The sequence below is a fragment of the Pundamilia nyererei genome, unplaced genomic scaffold (genome assembly GCF_000239375.1).
Source record: "Pundamilia nyererei isolate P.nyererei 1_Seehausen unplaced genomic scaffold, PunNye1.0 scaffold00072, whole genome shotgun sequence".
Taxonomy (NCBI): domain Eukaryota; kingdom Metazoa; phylum Chordata; class Actinopteri; order Cichliformes; family Cichlidae; genus Pundamilia; species Pundamilia nyererei.
In genome coordinates, this window is record NW_005187473.1 from 919,434 (window position 1) to 938,093 (window position 18,660).

An 18,660-nucleotide genomic window follows, 5' to 3' on the forward strand; every position below is an offset into this window, starting at 1 on the left:
GTGTGTTTCTTTGTGTGCAGAGTCAGACCCTCTGGACTGTTTTCCCTGGTGTTCCCTGAGCGACGAGTGTTTGAGTGGATTCATGTTTGGATTGTTTGGAGAGAGACAAGAGTGTTCACCTGGATTTCCCCCGGAGCCCTGCCCTTCTCACCTTTTGCCCCGCACCTTTGTAGATAGCACTGCCCTGTACCTTTTGTATATACACTCATTGGACATTGTTCATTAATTAATTCTCCTGTGTGCATCAATCCCCGGAGTCCAGCGCGTGAGTCCACCTTGTACACCGTGACAGTGTGTTTGTGTCCTCTAGTAGAAGTTGCAACGTAGCATTGCCAATACCAGAGTTTGTGTTTTCATTTAGCTCTTCCACTGCATATAGTGTTTCTCCACTGCGTGCCCTGTTCGCTGCCATAGCAGATTGTAGGCTAATATTAGCTGCCCTTACCCTACTGCTTTTAGGAAAGGTCAAACTCATTAACCTGAATAGTGTAACAAGACAACACATGGTCCTGATCTTTTCTGGTGTAACATTATGTGTATGAATGACAAAGCATAAATCAAACTTTTAATTCAAAGTTTTATACTTTTTTCTTCTTTCTTTCTTCTATTTCCATGTTTACTATAACAGTGAGCGTAAGAAGATGTTGTTCCATTGAGAGTTTCACTAATGTAATGCCTGTGACTGATATATGAAATTGGCCAGCAAATCTCTTTTCCTTTATTTGGAGAGCAGCTCTATAGGATGCACAGACTGAACTGTCAAAATAAAGTGCCATAAAAAAACATAATAAGCTGCTGTTAAGACAGAAGGAAATCACTCTTGATTTTCAAAGTCATTCAAAAGTTGGTACAAGTGTTATAAAATGTGATGAAAGCATCAGGAATATATAAATGTATAAAGTACTAAGATGTTCATTTATTACAGAGAAAGAGAAAAGAAAAAGTGTCTAAACATATTTTCTTGCACTTATAAAATGTTACCATTAAAGCCTTAATCAAGATATCAATCATCCCAGAATGCTGATTCTATTTTTCTGGACGTAGCATTTCAGTGGGAGAAACATATGAGAGTCAGAAGACGACCCTTGGACAGGTGATGAAATGTTGGACAACACTACATCCAAAAGAACAGAATTAGCTTACTGTGATCTGAACCAGACACTTTCTAGGTCTCTCAATATTACAGGAATATTATGCAGGGTTGTAAAATACAAAACTGTGTTTCAGAATAACTATCTTCAAGCGATCAAATACCACCCTAATATTTCTTTTTCATTCCTTATCTCATGAAAGATCCTGCATCTAAAAGTGTACTCTGCCTTTCTTAGACACAAACCTATAATGAATTTTATGCTGAATTAGTCTTTCATCTCTTATGCACAAAAAAAATGAAATTGTCAAGGCAATAGTAGGGACAAAAATATGGAGGGAGCCAATTTCAACTCTAGAGATTTCCTTTCAATTTCATTATGATATCAGACCATGGCTCCCTGAGGTGTTTGCTGCTGCAGCTTGTGATCTTAAAATATTAGTCGTTCTTGTCTGGAGGCTGCTGGATATTGAGATTTCTGGGTCTGCAGTTATGAATAAAGTTCACATTAATACTTTTGTTTAATCTTTTAAATATAGAAGGAAGCCTTGCATTTGCTTTTAAATATATTTATTAAGGCACAGAGCCAGAGAATGTGCACATCCTAGCTTGAATTGTCAAGGACTTTGACCGTCGCCATCTTGCACCAAGATGGCGACGGTCACTGCGCACTGCTACAGTGGTGTTATATCAGTCAAAAAGTAGGCCAGCTCGAAAGCAGATCTTGCTCTCTTCTTCTTTTTCTTTTTTTGACTCGAATGGATACCATGATGTATGAAATAATTATCATACTGTATTTTATAAGACTTAAAAGAAGGTATTAAGACAATAAAGTGATCCATAGCCAGAGATGGGCAGTAACGTGTGTAATCCGATTACTTTTTTTGAGTAACGAGTAAAGTAAGGGATTACTATTCCAAAAACGGTAATTAGATTACTGTTACTTTCCCGTAAGCACGCTGCGTTACTGCGTTACTAAAACCGTGATTTTCTTGCGAGAGTGTCTCATGACAATGACATTTATTTGAAAGACTGAGTGTAAACACAAAAAATATTTTATTTTATCTGCTGGAATGTGCAGAAAATAGGTTTAAATGTTAAATAAATTTCTTCCAGTCAGTGAATGTTGCATATAATTTAATTTTTGCTTGATGCATAAAGTTAAAAGATTAAAACTAATAAAACAAGTTTTAAAAAGAGACTTTTCCATTTGATTACATTTTGTATGATGGATTATGCAGATAAAGTAGAATTGGGCTGAAAGATCTATCGCTTTATTACCTATTCAGGTTGTAAATCGTGTTTTTAAAAAGTAACTAAGTAATTAATTACTTTTGAAAATAAGTAATCAGTAAAGTAACGGGATTACTTTTGGGGGGAAGTAATCAGTAATTAGTTACTGATTACTTTTCTCAAGTAACTTGACCAACACTGTCCACAGCACAATTTTCTCACAGGCGTACATACAAATAAAAATGATGTAAGAAGGCAGGTTTGCCATTAGGTTTTCAGGCCCAGAAGTCTTTTATAAACAGTCTGTACAAAGAACATCAATGAATTGAGTCTATGGATCTGTGTAATCAGTGGCAGAAAGTCTCCACTGTCAGTGTGAGTGTCTGTACCTTTGTGGCAGAAGGCTCCACTGTAGGCCGACTGTCCACAGTCGCAGGAGAAACCGTTGGCTTTTTCCTCACAGCGACCCTCGTTCTGGCACAGCGAGCCATAGCTGCTGCAGTGGCCTGGGCATCCAGGTAGGACTCCAGGCGTGATCTTAGCTCTCTTCTCCAGGTCCAGAGTGACGCCATTCAGCTGCAGAGAGCGGATACAGCCCAAAAAGCCTTTCTGTCTGGATGCAGTGCCTCCTGCCAGGAAAGAAATAACACTTGATACACCATTGCTCTTTTTCTGCCTACTCAGACTCAAACCTCTTAATGTAAGTTCTATGCAGTACAGTCTAGTTCCTATAGACTGCAGATCTATAGTTTTTCATACTTCTCAGCAGTAAATTATGATTGACAGCCATAAGTTGCCACTGTGGCACAAGACCATGTCTGCACTGCAGGGCAGACACAGTCACACAGCCTAAAACTGGTCCTCGCTGTTGGACTAACTACTTGGCTGTTGAGCCATCTGGTGTGCGCGGACGAATCCCTGCTTCCTTTCATTTTCCTATTAACATTCGAATATAGGCAGTTCATACAGGGTCTGGGCAAAATTACAGTTCCAAGCTGGCTGCATCCATTCCTGACAGTTATTATTGTTTTCATAGACGGTTATTGGCAGGGTATTATTGTCACAGTCAATGTTCAGCCAAAGCAGCTTTTCATTCCACAAAATCGATAACCTCTGTGTGGCTCTGACTTCCTTCTGCAACAAAAGTTATAAAACGCCTACACATTATGAGCACACATGGCAGGAAAATTAATTAACGTCTTTTAACATGTTCTGTGAAGATAAGCTTGACTACAAAGAATGAAATGAAATACAGAGAAAGGAAAACTCCTGCTCAATGATGATTTAAAAAGCCAAATCTACTCCATGATTCTAGAAAGTACTGGTTGTGACTGTTAAGAAAGGAAGAGATCACAGTGCACAAAAAGAACAAGGACGGGGTCCTGAGGGGTGCCACCTCTGACCAAGGGAAGAAACAAAGGACACACACTGCCAGAGGAAGAAGTCCTGTAGGAGTGAAAGGAAAAGCCTTGCATGACAACATGAATTTCAGCCATTTAAGCAGTTTTACTTTCCCACTTTATGGTGAATAATCCAGATCCCTGTTTTAACTCCAGTGCAACAACAAGCTCAGAGTGGTCTTTTTAGGTCATTCGTACATGCTTGTAAGTGCAAAGGGGCTGACTGAAGTGAATTATAAATCAGATGAAATGACGTGACTAATAATTTCACTCTCATCCAATCACCGGTCTCCTCACTGTACAGCTGAGACAATCACAGGTTTCAACAGCTCAACAACTGAGAGGTTGCTTCTGGAGAAATTATACAATGCTTAACAAATGTATTAGACTATCTGTGAGAAGAACAAGGAAACACAAATAATGGAGAAATCTGTCAAAAGAAAACTTGTTTAAAACTAAAAATTTTTATTATTTTTTTAATTGAAAAATTGAATTGCAGGTTCCAATCTGAGCCTGGAAGTCGAAAATTAATCAAGGACTAAAACTAATTGTTCTGTTTATTAATGCAAGTGAATAACTGCAAGTTGGCAACTTTATCAGAAGATAATAACATATTTCCTCTGTCTCTTTTCTTTCACGAATGACAACAATGGTTATATTGTAGCATTAAAAATAATAATTTTGATTAAAGAGCTTGCACACAGTACTGCTGTTAAAAGAATAGTAAGAACAGTGAACTACAATGCTTAGTATTCAATGCTGCAATGCTTAATGCTTTGGAACGGCACTGCTAAAATCAGAGGCTGAGTATTTTTCCACCTTTGTGTCCTACTGCCTTTGAATGGCTGCAGACATTTAATAAATGGAGGGGAAAGTTTTTAATGTAGCACAAAACGCATTGCAGGCTGATTTTTACCAAGTGTGCTTCCTGATCGAAGCAGCCTATGATGGTTTGCCTAGTCCTGCAAATTTTCACTCTTGGGGGAAAGAGCAACACGCCTTGGGTACAATGTTTGGGTGGAGGATTCAAACCCATCTTCAGCAGCTGCCCAAAGAAAGGATGCTCCCGGTGGTAGCACATTCAGGTGCACAAAGCAGATGCTGAGATAGCAACCTCAGCAGTCAGTTACAGCAACAAACATAATCCCAAGAAGACCAGCTCTTTGATCAAGGCTGAAGAGAAGCGCCTCGCAGCTAAAAGCACAGACAGACTTTCCCATCTTGGAAGAAGATTGGCAGATGGAGCGAAAGACCCTGGGGCATACTGCCATATCAACACTCCGCTAGAATACTGGCTGTGAGCTGACTGAAGCGAGCTGCTGAGGCTTTGTAAGATGGTCATTTTGCAGAGTTTTGACCTAATTCAGCATAGCTGGGCACGTGAAAAAAACAGCCTGATAATATATATACTGTAGCTTCGGAAAAGAAAAAAATCTACTGATTTCCTGAAGTTTCTGCTTTACACAATAAATGCATATCCATTTTCTGGTGCTTATCCTTGTCATGTTTGAGGGGGGGCTGAAGTCTATCCCAGCTACCATAGGGCGAGAGGCAGGATACACGCTGGACAGGTCGCCAGTCTGTCGCAGGGCTAATGCAAAGAGACAGACAACCATCACATCTTTGGGAAATGTAGATTCACGTCTTTGGACTGTGGTAGGAAGCGGGAGCACCCAGACACAGGGAGAGCATGCAAACTTCACACAGAAAGGCCTCAGCCAGGTGGTGGAATCACAATCAGGGCCTTCTTAAGGTCCTGAGCATTAAGAGGATTTATCTACTTCATCCAGTTGTCCACCTGCGCTTGGTGCCAAACTCTGCACATTTCATGTTGTCTGGTTGCTGCACACGTTGGTTTTACTATATGTGGAAATATTATTATATGGAACACAAAAAAAAGTGTGCACAGTGTAACCACAGTGAATTTTAAATGGAATGGCAGGAAGGAAGGGGGACTGATCATTTTTACCCTGGTGATTTTTTAGGCATCCATCTATAAGGGACTGTGTCATGCCAGAGTACCCACACAGACACGGGGAGAACATATAAACTCCACGCAGAAAGGCCCATGCCAGATGGTGGATTTGAAGTTTCCTCTGCTTGGTTTAACAGCATTTGGGAATTTCTTTTTAAAAAAGACATGGGGGGCTCATAAATATGTTCTCATCTGTATAATTCAGACACAGAAATATTTCGAGCTTTAAGTCCTGTGAATTTACTGATTATCTGCCATATAAATACAAAGCTGCCTTCCTCTGTATAGCCTTAAAAGAATCAACCAGAAAACAAAAAAACTATTACACAACCATGACCAACAGGGTTATGAACACTTCATTATCAAGCTACAGAGATTTAATAGCCCGATACTCCTTCACCGAAGCAGTATGCACCATTAAAGTCAGATGTGCCGTGTACCAGTACGCTCACCTATGATTTATTAAAGCATTGATTAATGTAGCTACATCCTAGGCCAAGTAACAATAATGCAAAACATAACCCATAGTGACATCCTGCTTAATTTTGCTGAATTGTATTGTTCATAAACCGCAAGCATAAAAACAAGGAAATATTAAGGTTTATTTATTTAAACCAGTAAACATAATTTCTTATTAAGTTACACAATTTTATATATTACAAATGAGATCCATTATTCATAGTAATACAGATGTCTTTGCAGTACTGTGAATTATGATTCCACAGAGGGCGTGTTGTGAACACTGGATTAACAATAAAGCTGCAGAAAGAGCGCAAAGGCACCCAAACACTGACGTTTTACTAAAAACAGAGTCAAGACAGACAAAAACACCTTAAAAAGTATTGTCCTTCAAAATCCTTTTAATCACATTTCTGTTCAAACAAATGAGTCCCCATGTGTTGCCGGTAAATCCCGCCCAAGTAAAGAAAACGACTGATGTTCGTTTCTTTTTTAGCTGTTCAGAGCGGATTATTAGCTTGACACTACCAGCAACTCAATTCCCACTTCGATCTCTCTGCAGCCTCTCAGTCTCATCACACTTTGTTCAATGGTTTTGTTTCTCTTCAAAAAATGTAATACCTACAAAAATAAATGAACCAATGTTATTTGAACAAAGCCAAAGCCTTACAGTACAAGACTGATTTTCAAGCACAGTTCAGATAGATTAATGTGTAGGCATCTGGATGTGTTTGGAACAGAAGTGGTGAATTTAAGAGGAAAATGGTGGAAAAATGTATGCAACATCTCCTAAAAATGACAAAAAGCTATTGATTTAATAAAAGAAAGCTCAGTCAGTTTAAACTGTAATGTTAAAGAGGCAATATTACATTTTTTAAAAGAGTAAGTGTCGCTCATACAGTTAGGTTTATCTCCTCTAAAGGATAAAGCTGCTTCTTACAAATCTCATGAAAAGAAAAAACGGTAATAAGTATACGCATGTAGCCAAAGTCTGACATCGCTCGTTCCCCTGTGCTGCTGAGCTCTGCTAATGCCTCAAAATACACAGAGCTGCATTGTCACACCAGGCGACATGCTCCTTCATTGAACACAAGTGATTTATTTTGATTCAGTCCCACAAACACTCCCCTGGTAGTATAAACACTCACTAGAAGACCAAATGACAGCGTCAATGTTTCCTGTTGTTTTGGTAATGTTCGTTAAAAACAACATCACATCTGTCCCTCTCCCCTTCTGTTTTTCCTTTCCTTCCTCTTTCTCTCTCCCTTTCCTATCTCTCACTCATGTCTGTCCCGTCGGTAACATCTGAAAATAAAATATAATGAATAATAAAAACAAAGATCGACCAAATGGACCAATACGGCAATGCCACGATGATCCATTTGGCAAAGTAAATCCATTGGGCATCCTTGTTGGTCTTCAGACAACAATTCTGATGGCTAAAGAACCAAATGGGACAGGCGAAAAAAAAAACAAAAAAAAAAAACAACATCACATAGCTTCATTTGCCATTTGAATTTACATGTAACTTTAAAAGTGTGACCCATTTTCATTTGTGTTTCAGTGGAAACTAACCGACGTTTGGTTACACGGCCACAGAGTGGGTAATGATGAAAGTCAGACAATACATCTGTTTGGTTTTGGTTTCTTCTCAGGATTTATTCGGATTTAACATTTAGGTCCCATGGGTCACCTACCAGTTGCCTCTGGCTGTCCCAAGAGCGAGGCAGAAGAACAGGGAAGGTATTTTCAATGAAAGCCCCCAAACTTTGCGTCTGTATATGAGGTACAGAACAGCAGTCTGCGATAACTGACTATGAGTCTTTCACTTCCCTGTGGAGGAATTTTGGCTCACTCTTCTTTGCAGAATTGTTTTTAATTCAGCCTCATTGGAGTGTTTTCCAGCATCAGCGGCCTGTTTAAAGTCTGTTTAAAGTGTTTAAATTCATGCCAAAGCATCTTAATTGGATTTTAGTCCAAACTTTGACTAGGGTTTCAAAACCTTCATTCTTATTAGCCATTCAGAGGTGGACTTGCTGTTATATTTCAGATCATAACAGCACATAACCTCAGTGTGCTTAAGCGTCAAGGGATGAACTGATAGTCAAACATTTTCCATCAGGATTCATAATTTAATCAATTAGGGCAAGTTGTCCAGGCCCTGAAGAAGCAAAGCAGCCCTAGACACTGGGCTAGTGTCTAGAGCTAGCTTGTTAGTGGGCTAGTGTCTAGAGCTAGCTTGTTAGTGGGCTAGTGTCTAGGGCTAGCTTGTTAGTGGGCTAGTGTCTAGGGCTAGCTTAGTGTATACTAGGCAGAGTAATGCTATGATGAGCTATGATGTTCTTTTTATCAAACGCTGTACTAGTTTTACGGCAGATGTAACAAGACACAAATCTTTTCTGTTGTCAGTCCACAGAGTATTTTCCCCAAAGTCTTGGAGATCAAGATGTTTTTTGAATTTTTGGATTCTTTTTGGTCAGCAGATGTTTTTGCCTCGGAACTCTCCCATGGATGCCATTTTTGTTCATTCTGTTTCTTACTGTTTCTTTAGATTGCAGCACAGTGTGTTGCTTTCTGAGATCTTCAGTTTGTCGGACAGCTTTCAGCAGGTCTGGCAGTAATCAGGCATGGGTGGAGATAGTGAAGTTGAACTCACAACCCTGTATCCCCATACCATGGCTTTTAACTCACTAGGGCTATGGCAGTTGCTTTATTCCTTTAAACTTAACTTTCCATTTTGGCTCTTTGTTTGCATTTACTTTCCATGTAACACTGCTTTTGTCAGTGATGTCTAAAACATCTTCAGCTGTCTAACAAATGTGGTGAACTTAAACTCTGGGAATAATAATGATATATCTCAATTATTGGAGCCACAGCTCAGAAAAAATATAAGAGAAAAAGTGAAAAAGTGAAAACAGGAAATTATTGAAATTTCAGAGACTTCACACTCTTTTGCAGAAGGCTGTATCTTTTAGGTATTTCACCAGTCTCTTTTGGTATCCAATTTCCTGCACTGATGCATCATAGAGGTGTCTGTAGAAGCCAACCTCCTCACAGACTTCTATCTCCAGGTTACAAAAATGTCATTTCTTTTGTGCTTATAAAACTCTTACACCTAGTATTATTGATCTTCTACAGTATTATAGATAAATTGTTTCAAATAAGCCAGGCTCATGGAATTTTTGTAAGTGGTCTTGATCAATAGAATAGACTATCTGAAGGGTTCCAAAGTTTTTCTTTGTATATTGGTTGCTTTTTCACACATTCTCAGTCCAGTCCTCGCTTATGACCATTTTCACATCAATATTCTTTCAGTTTGTTTTTCGTTTAGCCACTTACCACTGAGTCATGACTTAATCAACCATAAAAAAATGCAACTAACAGAAAGAATGAGTAAGTGTCGTCTCTACATATAACAGGCAACTTAGCAAATAACCAATTCTAAATTAAATTAAATTAGAGACTTTGTTACTTTATTTACTACATTTCAGCCAGTGGTGTTTGAGATTTTGTCAAAATTGATAAAAGCAGTGTGGGACCTCATGACAATGAACAGAAGAAAAAGCAGCCAACATCTAAAGACAAGCTTTGAAGACAATTACAAGAAAGTTTGTCTAGGTTAGTTCAGACTATGCTGATGAATAAAAGTGGTCGTACCAAATACTGAGTTTCAAGCTCATTAGAAATGTAGTAATTTTGGTGTATTTACTATATTTCTAGGTATTTTTTGCAAATTTTAATAACTGGCTGCACTTACTTCCCATTTTCCTAGCAGAATGCACAGTTGGTTTGTGATGGTTATAATCACACACACACCAAATATTACACTTTTTTAGCACACACAAATGGACATTACTTATCCAGAGTAATTACTGTTTAGAAAAACTGAATTCAGCACGTCCTGCATACAGTATAGCAGAATTCTTTCTTGGTAAAGTCAAAATCATCAGCTCTTCTAATCACTCCTCACCACTTTCCAAATACCTAAACACCAACTGGATTGGACTCTAACAGTAAGGTTTGCTCTTATTTTACATACACTATGCAGATAATCAGTCGACCACCTCCAACAGGTGTCCATGTGGGACTTGTGTGGTTGGGTAGAAACTGCAAGAATTAAATTCTGTTTTTATCAGGTTGTCTTTGCATGTGGGCACATTTGCATGCGTGTTTGTCCATATCCAATTCTGTGTAACACTGTGTAAAATATAAATAAAAAAACAGAATGATGGTTTGCAAATGGTTTGCAAATCGCATTAACCCATATTTTATTCAAAACATAACACAGAAAACATTTTAAACAAATGTTTAAAGTGAAAAACATAATTTTAAGAAAAATCCCATTTGAGGTCATTTTGAATTTGATGGCAGCATCCTCTTTTAAATTCAGCCTGAGGAGACCAGCTCCTGGAATTGTGGGAAAGGAACAGTGTCATCCCATATGGAAAAGATATATATAAATCTTATAAAGTTTGTATCTGTCTTGTGTGAAACTTGTATGAAAAGCATATAAGAGTGAAAACACATATAAGATCCCTTGAAAGATTATATAATGAAACTTGTATGTTTTGGATACTTACTAAAACAATATATGAAAGTAATGAGAAAGTGGCCACTTTCATGAGTAATCACATATAAGTTTTTACTATTTCTTTTCCATATGGGATGTTTTTGTCTGATATTGTATTCTAGCAGCTAACAGTTGTGACTACTTCTCAACAACATCTGTAGTACAACTTTACAGCGTGAGCCATTATTCTGAAGTTGTTCCATCTGCCCACCTTTGCTGCTGAGAAATTCTGCCTCTCTAAGTTGCTTTTCTTAAATCTCCACTCCTGTTGCTGAGCTATTGTCAGCTGTTTCTTTTTAGTTTAACTTGCCCTTCTGGCCTTTTGAGACTTTTGAGATGCGTTGTTGCCATCAAATTCAAATCGAGACGATATTTTTTCTTAACAAAGTGGCTAATCTTGATAACCTTAAATTAACCCTGACTTATTTTAATCTAAAAATCCCATGTTCTCACTTTAAATGTTCCTCAGGTTTCTTAAACTTTTTGAAAAAAAAAAGTCAACTTTTGCTCCTCACCTATAAATAACTGGCTGTTTAGCTGAAGATGCATGAGTCCATCAGTGGGAGCTTCGTGGGTGGCGGCGGGGAAATTATCGACACGCAGCGATGCTTCCTTCACATTTCGCTCAGCTTGCACTCTGTGCCATCGGCTGTCATTCAACGGGAAGCTTGTCTTCACTCGTACATCCAGTGGCCCATTCCCCACATCGAAGGAGAAGACAACCTCCATAGAAGCTGAAGAGGATTATTCACAGATAAAAAGATCATATAAAAGCCTTAAAAACAAACATTAGGTGAAGAAGCCTTCACATCAGCAGACCACATCTGATTCATGGAAATCTTGATTGAAAATGATCAAAGGGGTGCTTATTTTCACTGCAAACCACGATACTCCAAAGAATCAGTCCATAATCACACTGTGTCCAAAGCTGATGACACTCTTGAAGTTAAGGCTTAAGAAGTTAAGAGGTTTATCATTGATCATTTATTTATGGATGACAAAAACTGCACAAAATGTAGAGCCAGTGTATGATAAGTGCCAGTGCCAGACCATGCTTCATTTCCGGTCTGATACGCCCTTACTGTCATCTTCTTCTGCCACATTGTTGGCTGTCCAGTAGAGGCAAAGCTGGTAGTAGTTGGAGCGGGAGGATGAAGCTCTGGCTTAAATCAGTATAAAGCACATGATAGTGTACGTATATTCAAATCTAAAGCTAATGTAGATCAGATGGTGCCAGAGTCGTCTGATATTGCTGTAACTGGAAAAATGAACTGAAGAGCACATGCATGCTATGTTTTTTTAAAATTAAATTATAGCCAAATCAAATAATTACACTAATTTCAAACTGTATTAGTTAAGCATGTGGGCAGAGTAGAATGACTGCAAGGAGTCAGATTCTTGCTTTGTATTCAAAAAGAGGAAAGAAAGAAAAATCCAAACACAGTTGAGAAAACAAGCTTTGACTTGCAAGAAAGCTCTTTTTTCACTCATGTTTTTCTATTAGCAGCTAAAGTGTATCAGACTCTTTTGTGGCTTTTTTCAGTGATATTTTTAATAGACTTCTTTCTCCCTGCAGTCTGGCTGCAGAATGCGCCGTCTTTCAGCAAACCCATTAGTCAGTCATGTTCGTCCATCATCATATGTTGGCAGAAGTGTGAAGTGACTTCCTCCCACCGGCCCATCTGTTGGCAGCATGGACAGACAGCTGGACGCAGATCTGAGATGATTTAGAGACCAGCCGAGGGCAGGAAAAAAAGACTCACATCTGTTTGTTCCTGTGTGTGTCTGTGTGTGGGAAACTGCATGTGTGCTGAGACTGTTACAACCAAGCCTAATTTGAAATCAAAAGTAATGATAATTCTAATGTTCAGTAATACATTGCTAGGCTCACTGGGAATCACTCTGTAATCTAATTTTAATTTTCAGATTTTTTTTATTCAGTTGGGTGGAAAAATATTGCAATTACAGGCCAATTAGTTGGAACTTCCTGATATATACGAACAGATATTTTTTTAGCCAGCTCTTGTACTGTAATAGGCTTTTGAGGAACTGCTGCTGTGATTTTTGTTATTTGCCTTGACTGGACTGTCAACTGCAAGAAGATCAACAAAAACATGGGACAATGTAATCATCATAATTGGCAGCCTGTAGTTTGCATGCGGCTACTGACTTCTATGCACATGTTTGCTCTATAAAGAGCTGAGCAGTAGTACGACCTGAAAACCTTTGACACAAACTGGAAAATACAGGAGACTGTCGCAATCTTCTTGCAACCAATTTAAGGAGGATTCAAGTCGACTTATTTTCCCTAGCGAGTTGCAGTTGCCAGGGAGTCACTCAGTAGTCTGTAGGCATCTGTGGCTAGAGGCTGAAGTTAGCAGTATCTGAACAAATAAAAACATTCGTAAACACTGAGAAACTCTTCCCCTCTGCCAAGTTAACGTGAAACAAACTGCACAGTTAATCTCAAAATAGAAGCAGAAATGCAATAATCCCTCTTATAAACTGTCATTATCAGTTATTTAGAATAAATCAAGAAAGCATTGAGCATTCAATAACAATTATCCAGGACATTAAGTTCTCACTTACAGCTGAGTTCTATCCTGATAAAGTCCTTGATGCCCAAATTCTCCAGGAAAACCCCAGAGGACGATGTCGTTTTAAACAGGAAAGAGATGTCTGCATTCAACTCTCCCTGAAAGGTTGGGAAGTGAAGGTAGGATGTTTCCTTATCAAAAAATGCAGCATTCCAGAAGTTCTCTGCAAAGAAAAAGAAAATCACTTCTTAAATGTGTCATACCATATCTTTATGTTTGCTCATAAAAAAGGGATGTAAAACTTTCTTATAAAAACTTGATATATCACTTTGGAACAAAGCTTATTAAAAGAAAACTCATTATGATGGCTATATAATGAAAATCGCATGGTAAACAAATGAACCAACTGTTCAGCTAATTAACTAAGAATAAAGGCATAACTCCAGCTATGCTATCTCATTTAGGCTGATTTATCAGTAAGCCATTTATTTATGTAGTCATTAAACTAAGTGGTAAAATTAGAAGCAATTAACACAAGGTAAAATCTATCACTTACATTAGTTTGTTATATATCTTTGTGTTAGTTGTTATTAAAGAGTAAAAATAAAGTCATATTTTAGCTACTAATTAGCTTGTGCAGACTCTTTTCCCATTAACAAGTTAAATGGTGGGTGATTGGATACACTAATTACTTGAATTCTCTTCACTCTGTGGTTGAATAAAACCTACTTCTTGAGTACTCCATCAAAACATCATCAATATGTATGATATTCATATGGAGAGAACTGAGGTCTCAATATTTAACATCATCCCCCATTGTGCTAAACCATAACCAATTTAAATGGATTTACTGTCTCCATGACAACGTAGCGGTCCGACCCTATAGGCAGCCTCTGACCCAGGCCGATGGATGTCTCCCAGCACCAGAGACCTTACTGGGAGGGTCTCCTTATGGGTAAGCAGGCCTGAGTCCTCAGTCCTGAGGTACAAGAGGGGACAGAGGAGGAGGGTTGCATAAAAGGCAAAGAAATGCAAGAAAGAATAGGAAGAGAGTGTGGAAGGTGAGAAAGCATTGGTATTAGAAAGCTGAATAATCATGCATGCAAAGCAAAGGTAAAACTTGTCACCATTAAAACTCAAACAAAACTGTGTCTGAAAAAATAGGACAGGCCGTATTTAGATTAGTAACTCCTCATTTCTCGACTGCGCTTGTCTGCTCTCAGAGGCTCACTGGTGGATGTTGAGAAAAGCTGACACAACATGTCTGAAACAATGTCTTGTGAAAACCGTCTCTGAACGAACGCAGGTCGAGTGATTAATCTGTAACTTCACCACACGAGCTCGGCTCTGTGGCGCTTCAAATTCCAGCAGTCTGCTTTGTTGCTGTGAAATGTAGTCAAAAAATGAATCTGGGACTTTAGGCAGCATCCAGCGCCCGTGTATCTGATGGGATATTGATGGCAGGAGAAGAGTCTATAAAAATAGAGTTCCCCAGTACAGATTTAGGCTAAGAGATAATAGAATGAAGGACCTTTGGCTATGCAGGCACCAACAGGATTGGTTACAACAGGGGTGTCAAACTCAAATACACAGTGGCCCAAAATTCAAAACTGGAACAAAGTCGCGGGCTAACATTAATATTTATTGAAATATATTTATTCCTCCAGATTTAAGAATGAATCTTTTCTTATGGACTAAAACAAATTTTGCTGAAAAACTGAATATGGAACAAGCAAAGCTTAATACTAAACAATATATATATTAGCTGTATAATACCAGTAGGCCAGCTCTAATAGTAATTTGGTATGGCTTCGCGGGCCAAATGTAATTAGGCTGCGGGCCAAATTTGGCCCACGGGCCAGAGTTTGACACCTATGGGTTACAACATGGGTCTAACTGCAGAACTGGTCACAGGATTGGAGAAGGTGACCTAAATACAGAATTGCTTACAGGATGGATAAAAGGATCTGAATAAAAAAGGAGTGGATAACAAAAAGGAAGAGACATTTAAATATCTTGGGATTTGTTGTTTTATGGCTCTTTGCTGTTCAGTGTGGCAGGATGTCATGGGAAGCAACCAAATCAGTTTGTAAAAGAATCTCAGAGACATGCATGTGTTTTCAAAATGGAGTGACACACTCTGCCCGCTTTCCATGATATGGTAACAAAAGCTATTTTCTTTTACAACACAAAGAATCAAAAACCCAGATTTAAATAGAACTTACAGCCTGGAGTGATACCATAATAGTTCACATTTGCAGTTTCAAAGTACAGTACCATTGGTCGTAGTCGGCATCACAGTTGCAGTCGTGACTTGGATCCAGACAGCTGTCCTGCAGACTGCAACCACACTGCTGGGTACCGGTCAGGGCTCCACCCCAAGATGTTTGGCTCTGACCTGGTCCGGCGCCTCCCACCCACCAGCTGAAAGGAGCCCCCTCTTGAGCACACACACACACACACACACACACACACACACACACACAAACACATAGATAAAGACGTGATTAATCATTAATTTATTTTTCACTACAGGGAAGAGTTAGACTGCAAATGCAATCAATTTCACAGTCATTTTGAAATGGTATGAAGACGGTGATTCCTATAAAGATAATGATAGCGTGGAAGGGAAACATCCCCAGTAGAGAATTTATCATTCATCTGTTTTCATTTGTTTATTTTTTATCATTTCTTTTCTATCTTTGGCACAGTGATTAGCACTCAGTCAGTCAGTGCAGTCAGTGGTGATTCTACTGGTGATTCTAAATTGGCCGTAGGTGTGAATGTGTCCAGGGTGTACCACGCCTCTCGCCCTATGTTAGAAGAGAATCGATGGATGGATAGATGGATAGTTAAATCTTCATTATAAAATCAAACAAATCCACTTAATTTGTGTTGCAAAATCAGTAACAAATGTGCAGCAGTATTGTAATATGATTTCTAATTTCTTACTAAATTAAATACATCAGCAGTTCACACCACCTCCCTTCTTCTGAATATCTTATGTTAAAAAGTTGATCAATTTAACACATAATAACTAACAACTATTTCTCCAGATGTTACCAAGTGTGTTGGAGAGGCGGGACTTCCTGCAGTGATAGGACAGTTCCTGCTCGCAGTGCTCTGATTGGCTGATGACAGCCACTAATTGCTCCTCTTCAGAGGAATAGTCAAAGTAGGCAAAATGTTGGTTTCGCTCAGCGGAGGACTGAACTCTGGTCAGCTCTGTGTTATTGTGCTGAATCACCATCCACGTCTTATCCTCTGGTGGAGAGACAGGCAGGGTGGAAAGACCAAGAGAAGGTGTGAACATAGTTACGCTGGCAGCCAAACAATCTTTCAAACTAAAGAAACAAACAAAAACAATGCACATTTTCTTTAAAAGGAAACAGAATACGTTTGTGTACCATACCTGTCATGTTACAATAAATCAGCTGGGGTTTGATTGGTCCGCTGCCATCCACGTCTATATAGTAATGCCCTGACATGTTGCCTTTGTGTTTGTATGCCTCACATGACTGTTCATATATTGCTGAGGAAAAGAACACAATAAAAAACGTAAACTTTAATAAACTGGATCAACACTTATTGATTTCTTAGCTATGCTTGGGACCATTAAACCATAACATGCATCCTAATAAATGGCAGGCAGACGTGGGCGATACAGTCAAACTGAATTCACATGATGTAACCTTTTTATTATTTCTAATATTGGCAATTGAATGATACAAATTTCAAACAACAAATACATTCTTGTTTATTTGTTGTATCTACATAAAGAGCCAACACTACCAGTTAATACATTATGTGTCACATCACATATAAATAACTCACTTGCTTTATGGCTCGGTCACACTAGAGTAAAAATAAGACTTCAGCTTATGAAAAACATTTTATTGTGGGGGATTGCTTTCACTTTTTTGCATACAACAGCCATTTTCAAAATGTTCTGTTAAAAACATTCTACTGCAAGGCGATTGCACAGATTTGCAACAGACATTAAATTCATAAATCCATATTGATTGCCAAAATGTTGCAATTAATCTGAGTCACTCTGATATCCACTGATATCTTTGCAATAGAACTTAAATCAACTGGTTACCAATTCAATGCATTCTGGTTATGTTCCTATAAGAAAGCAAGGTTGTCAAACTCCTATGCCAGTACTTTTCTGTGCAGGAAGTAGTTCACTATTTGTGGGGACTTTTTAAATTGAAATTTCTGTTCCAGACCTGTGAAGTTCTGGCAGGATTCTAAATATGGAGACAGTAAAATAGTTGTATTTCTTTTTAATTGAATTTCTGTGTATGCAGATGGCAACAGATTTGCGGCTTTCGGCTTTATCACAAATAGGTTGGATGTAATTGTCAAATTGACCCAATGTAATTGCAGATTGATAGCAACATCTCAGCATCTAAAGTTGCTTTAAAGACAGCGATTGACTGTAAATGGCTGCAGATCTGACTTTGAAAGAAAGATTTAAAAGGCAATGAAATTAAATGTTCATCAAACACAGTCCCAATAATTTTCCCTAGTGTGACTGTAGTTACATAGACACCAGTTACATGGGCAAGTCATCTATGCAATTGTTTGCTGAAGATTTCCAGCAGTTGCAAGATAAAAGTGGTCATAACGTCCCTGGTATTTTGTTGCTAGCAGTAGTTTGCAAGAAAGATGCTCATTTGTCTGCAAACACTCAGCAACTACTTGCTGACCAGTAGTGAAACTGTGAAAGGTGCACCGCAACCTGGAACTAGAAAGTGTTCGCCTTCAAATGATATATGACAAGTTTTTAAAATTCAGTAGTGAGGCAGAGCTTTTACTTTCAAGGCTAATGTTCTCCATTTCCAGTTTTTCAAGTCTCATTACTGTTCTACTTATCATTGCTACACATTTCTTGCTCTCAACCGGTCATCACCAAGGAGTCACTGACTGTTTTCAGTATAAAAGTCAAGCAGACTACATGCCCACCAGTACATATGTACATGTATACCCAGAGTATGTGCATAAAAAATTCATGGAAACATGAGAAGATTAGTGATTTTAAAATAATTAAAAACATCTATCAATTAAAATTTGTGTCCATCAATTAAAATTGTAACAATAAAACTGGTAATTGTGCGGAAAAAAAATGAGCTGAAAGCAAATTATATAAAGCCCTACGATTACATAATGCTTGTTGCGTAGAATACACACACACATCCACAAGGGAATATGTCTGAGTCCATCTATGAGCAGCAACAGCCACGTCAATGCTTGTTTAACTCTCCCCAAGACACTGCCCTGATACAGTTCAAGAAAGGTTTTGACCCAAATTCAACTACCATAGCTGCATGCGTGTGTGTGTGTGTGTGTGTGTGTGTGTGTGTGTGTGTGTGTGTGTGTGTGTGTGTGTG

The 18,660-nt window shown here is 38.5% G+C and overlaps 1 protein-coding gene across 1 annotated transcript in view; it reads right to left on the reverse strand.

The window, feature by feature from the left end:
• The window catches only part of LOC102208068 (contactin-associated protein-like 4), a 118,949-nt gene that overhangs the window by 14,871 nt on the left and 85,418 nt on the right, over positions 1–18,660 (reverse strand). Inside the window, exons 12-18 of the mRNA XM_005736945.1 lie at positions 16,677–16,796; positions 16,328–16,528; positions 15,542–15,704; positions 14,116–14,243; positions 13,317–13,487; positions 11,243–11,461; positions 2,713–2,952 (exon numbers count right to left, since the gene is read on the reverse strand). Of these exons, the coding sequence (XP_005737002.1) occupies positions 2,713–2,952; positions 11,243–11,461; positions 13,317–13,487; positions 14,116–14,243; positions 15,542–15,704; positions 16,328–16,528; positions 16,677–16,796 (1,242 nt within the window). The remainder of the gene's footprint in view (positions 1–2,712; positions 2,953–11,242; positions 11,462–13,316; positions 13,488–14,115; positions 14,244–15,541; positions 15,705–16,327; positions 16,529–16,676; positions 16,797–18,660) is intronic.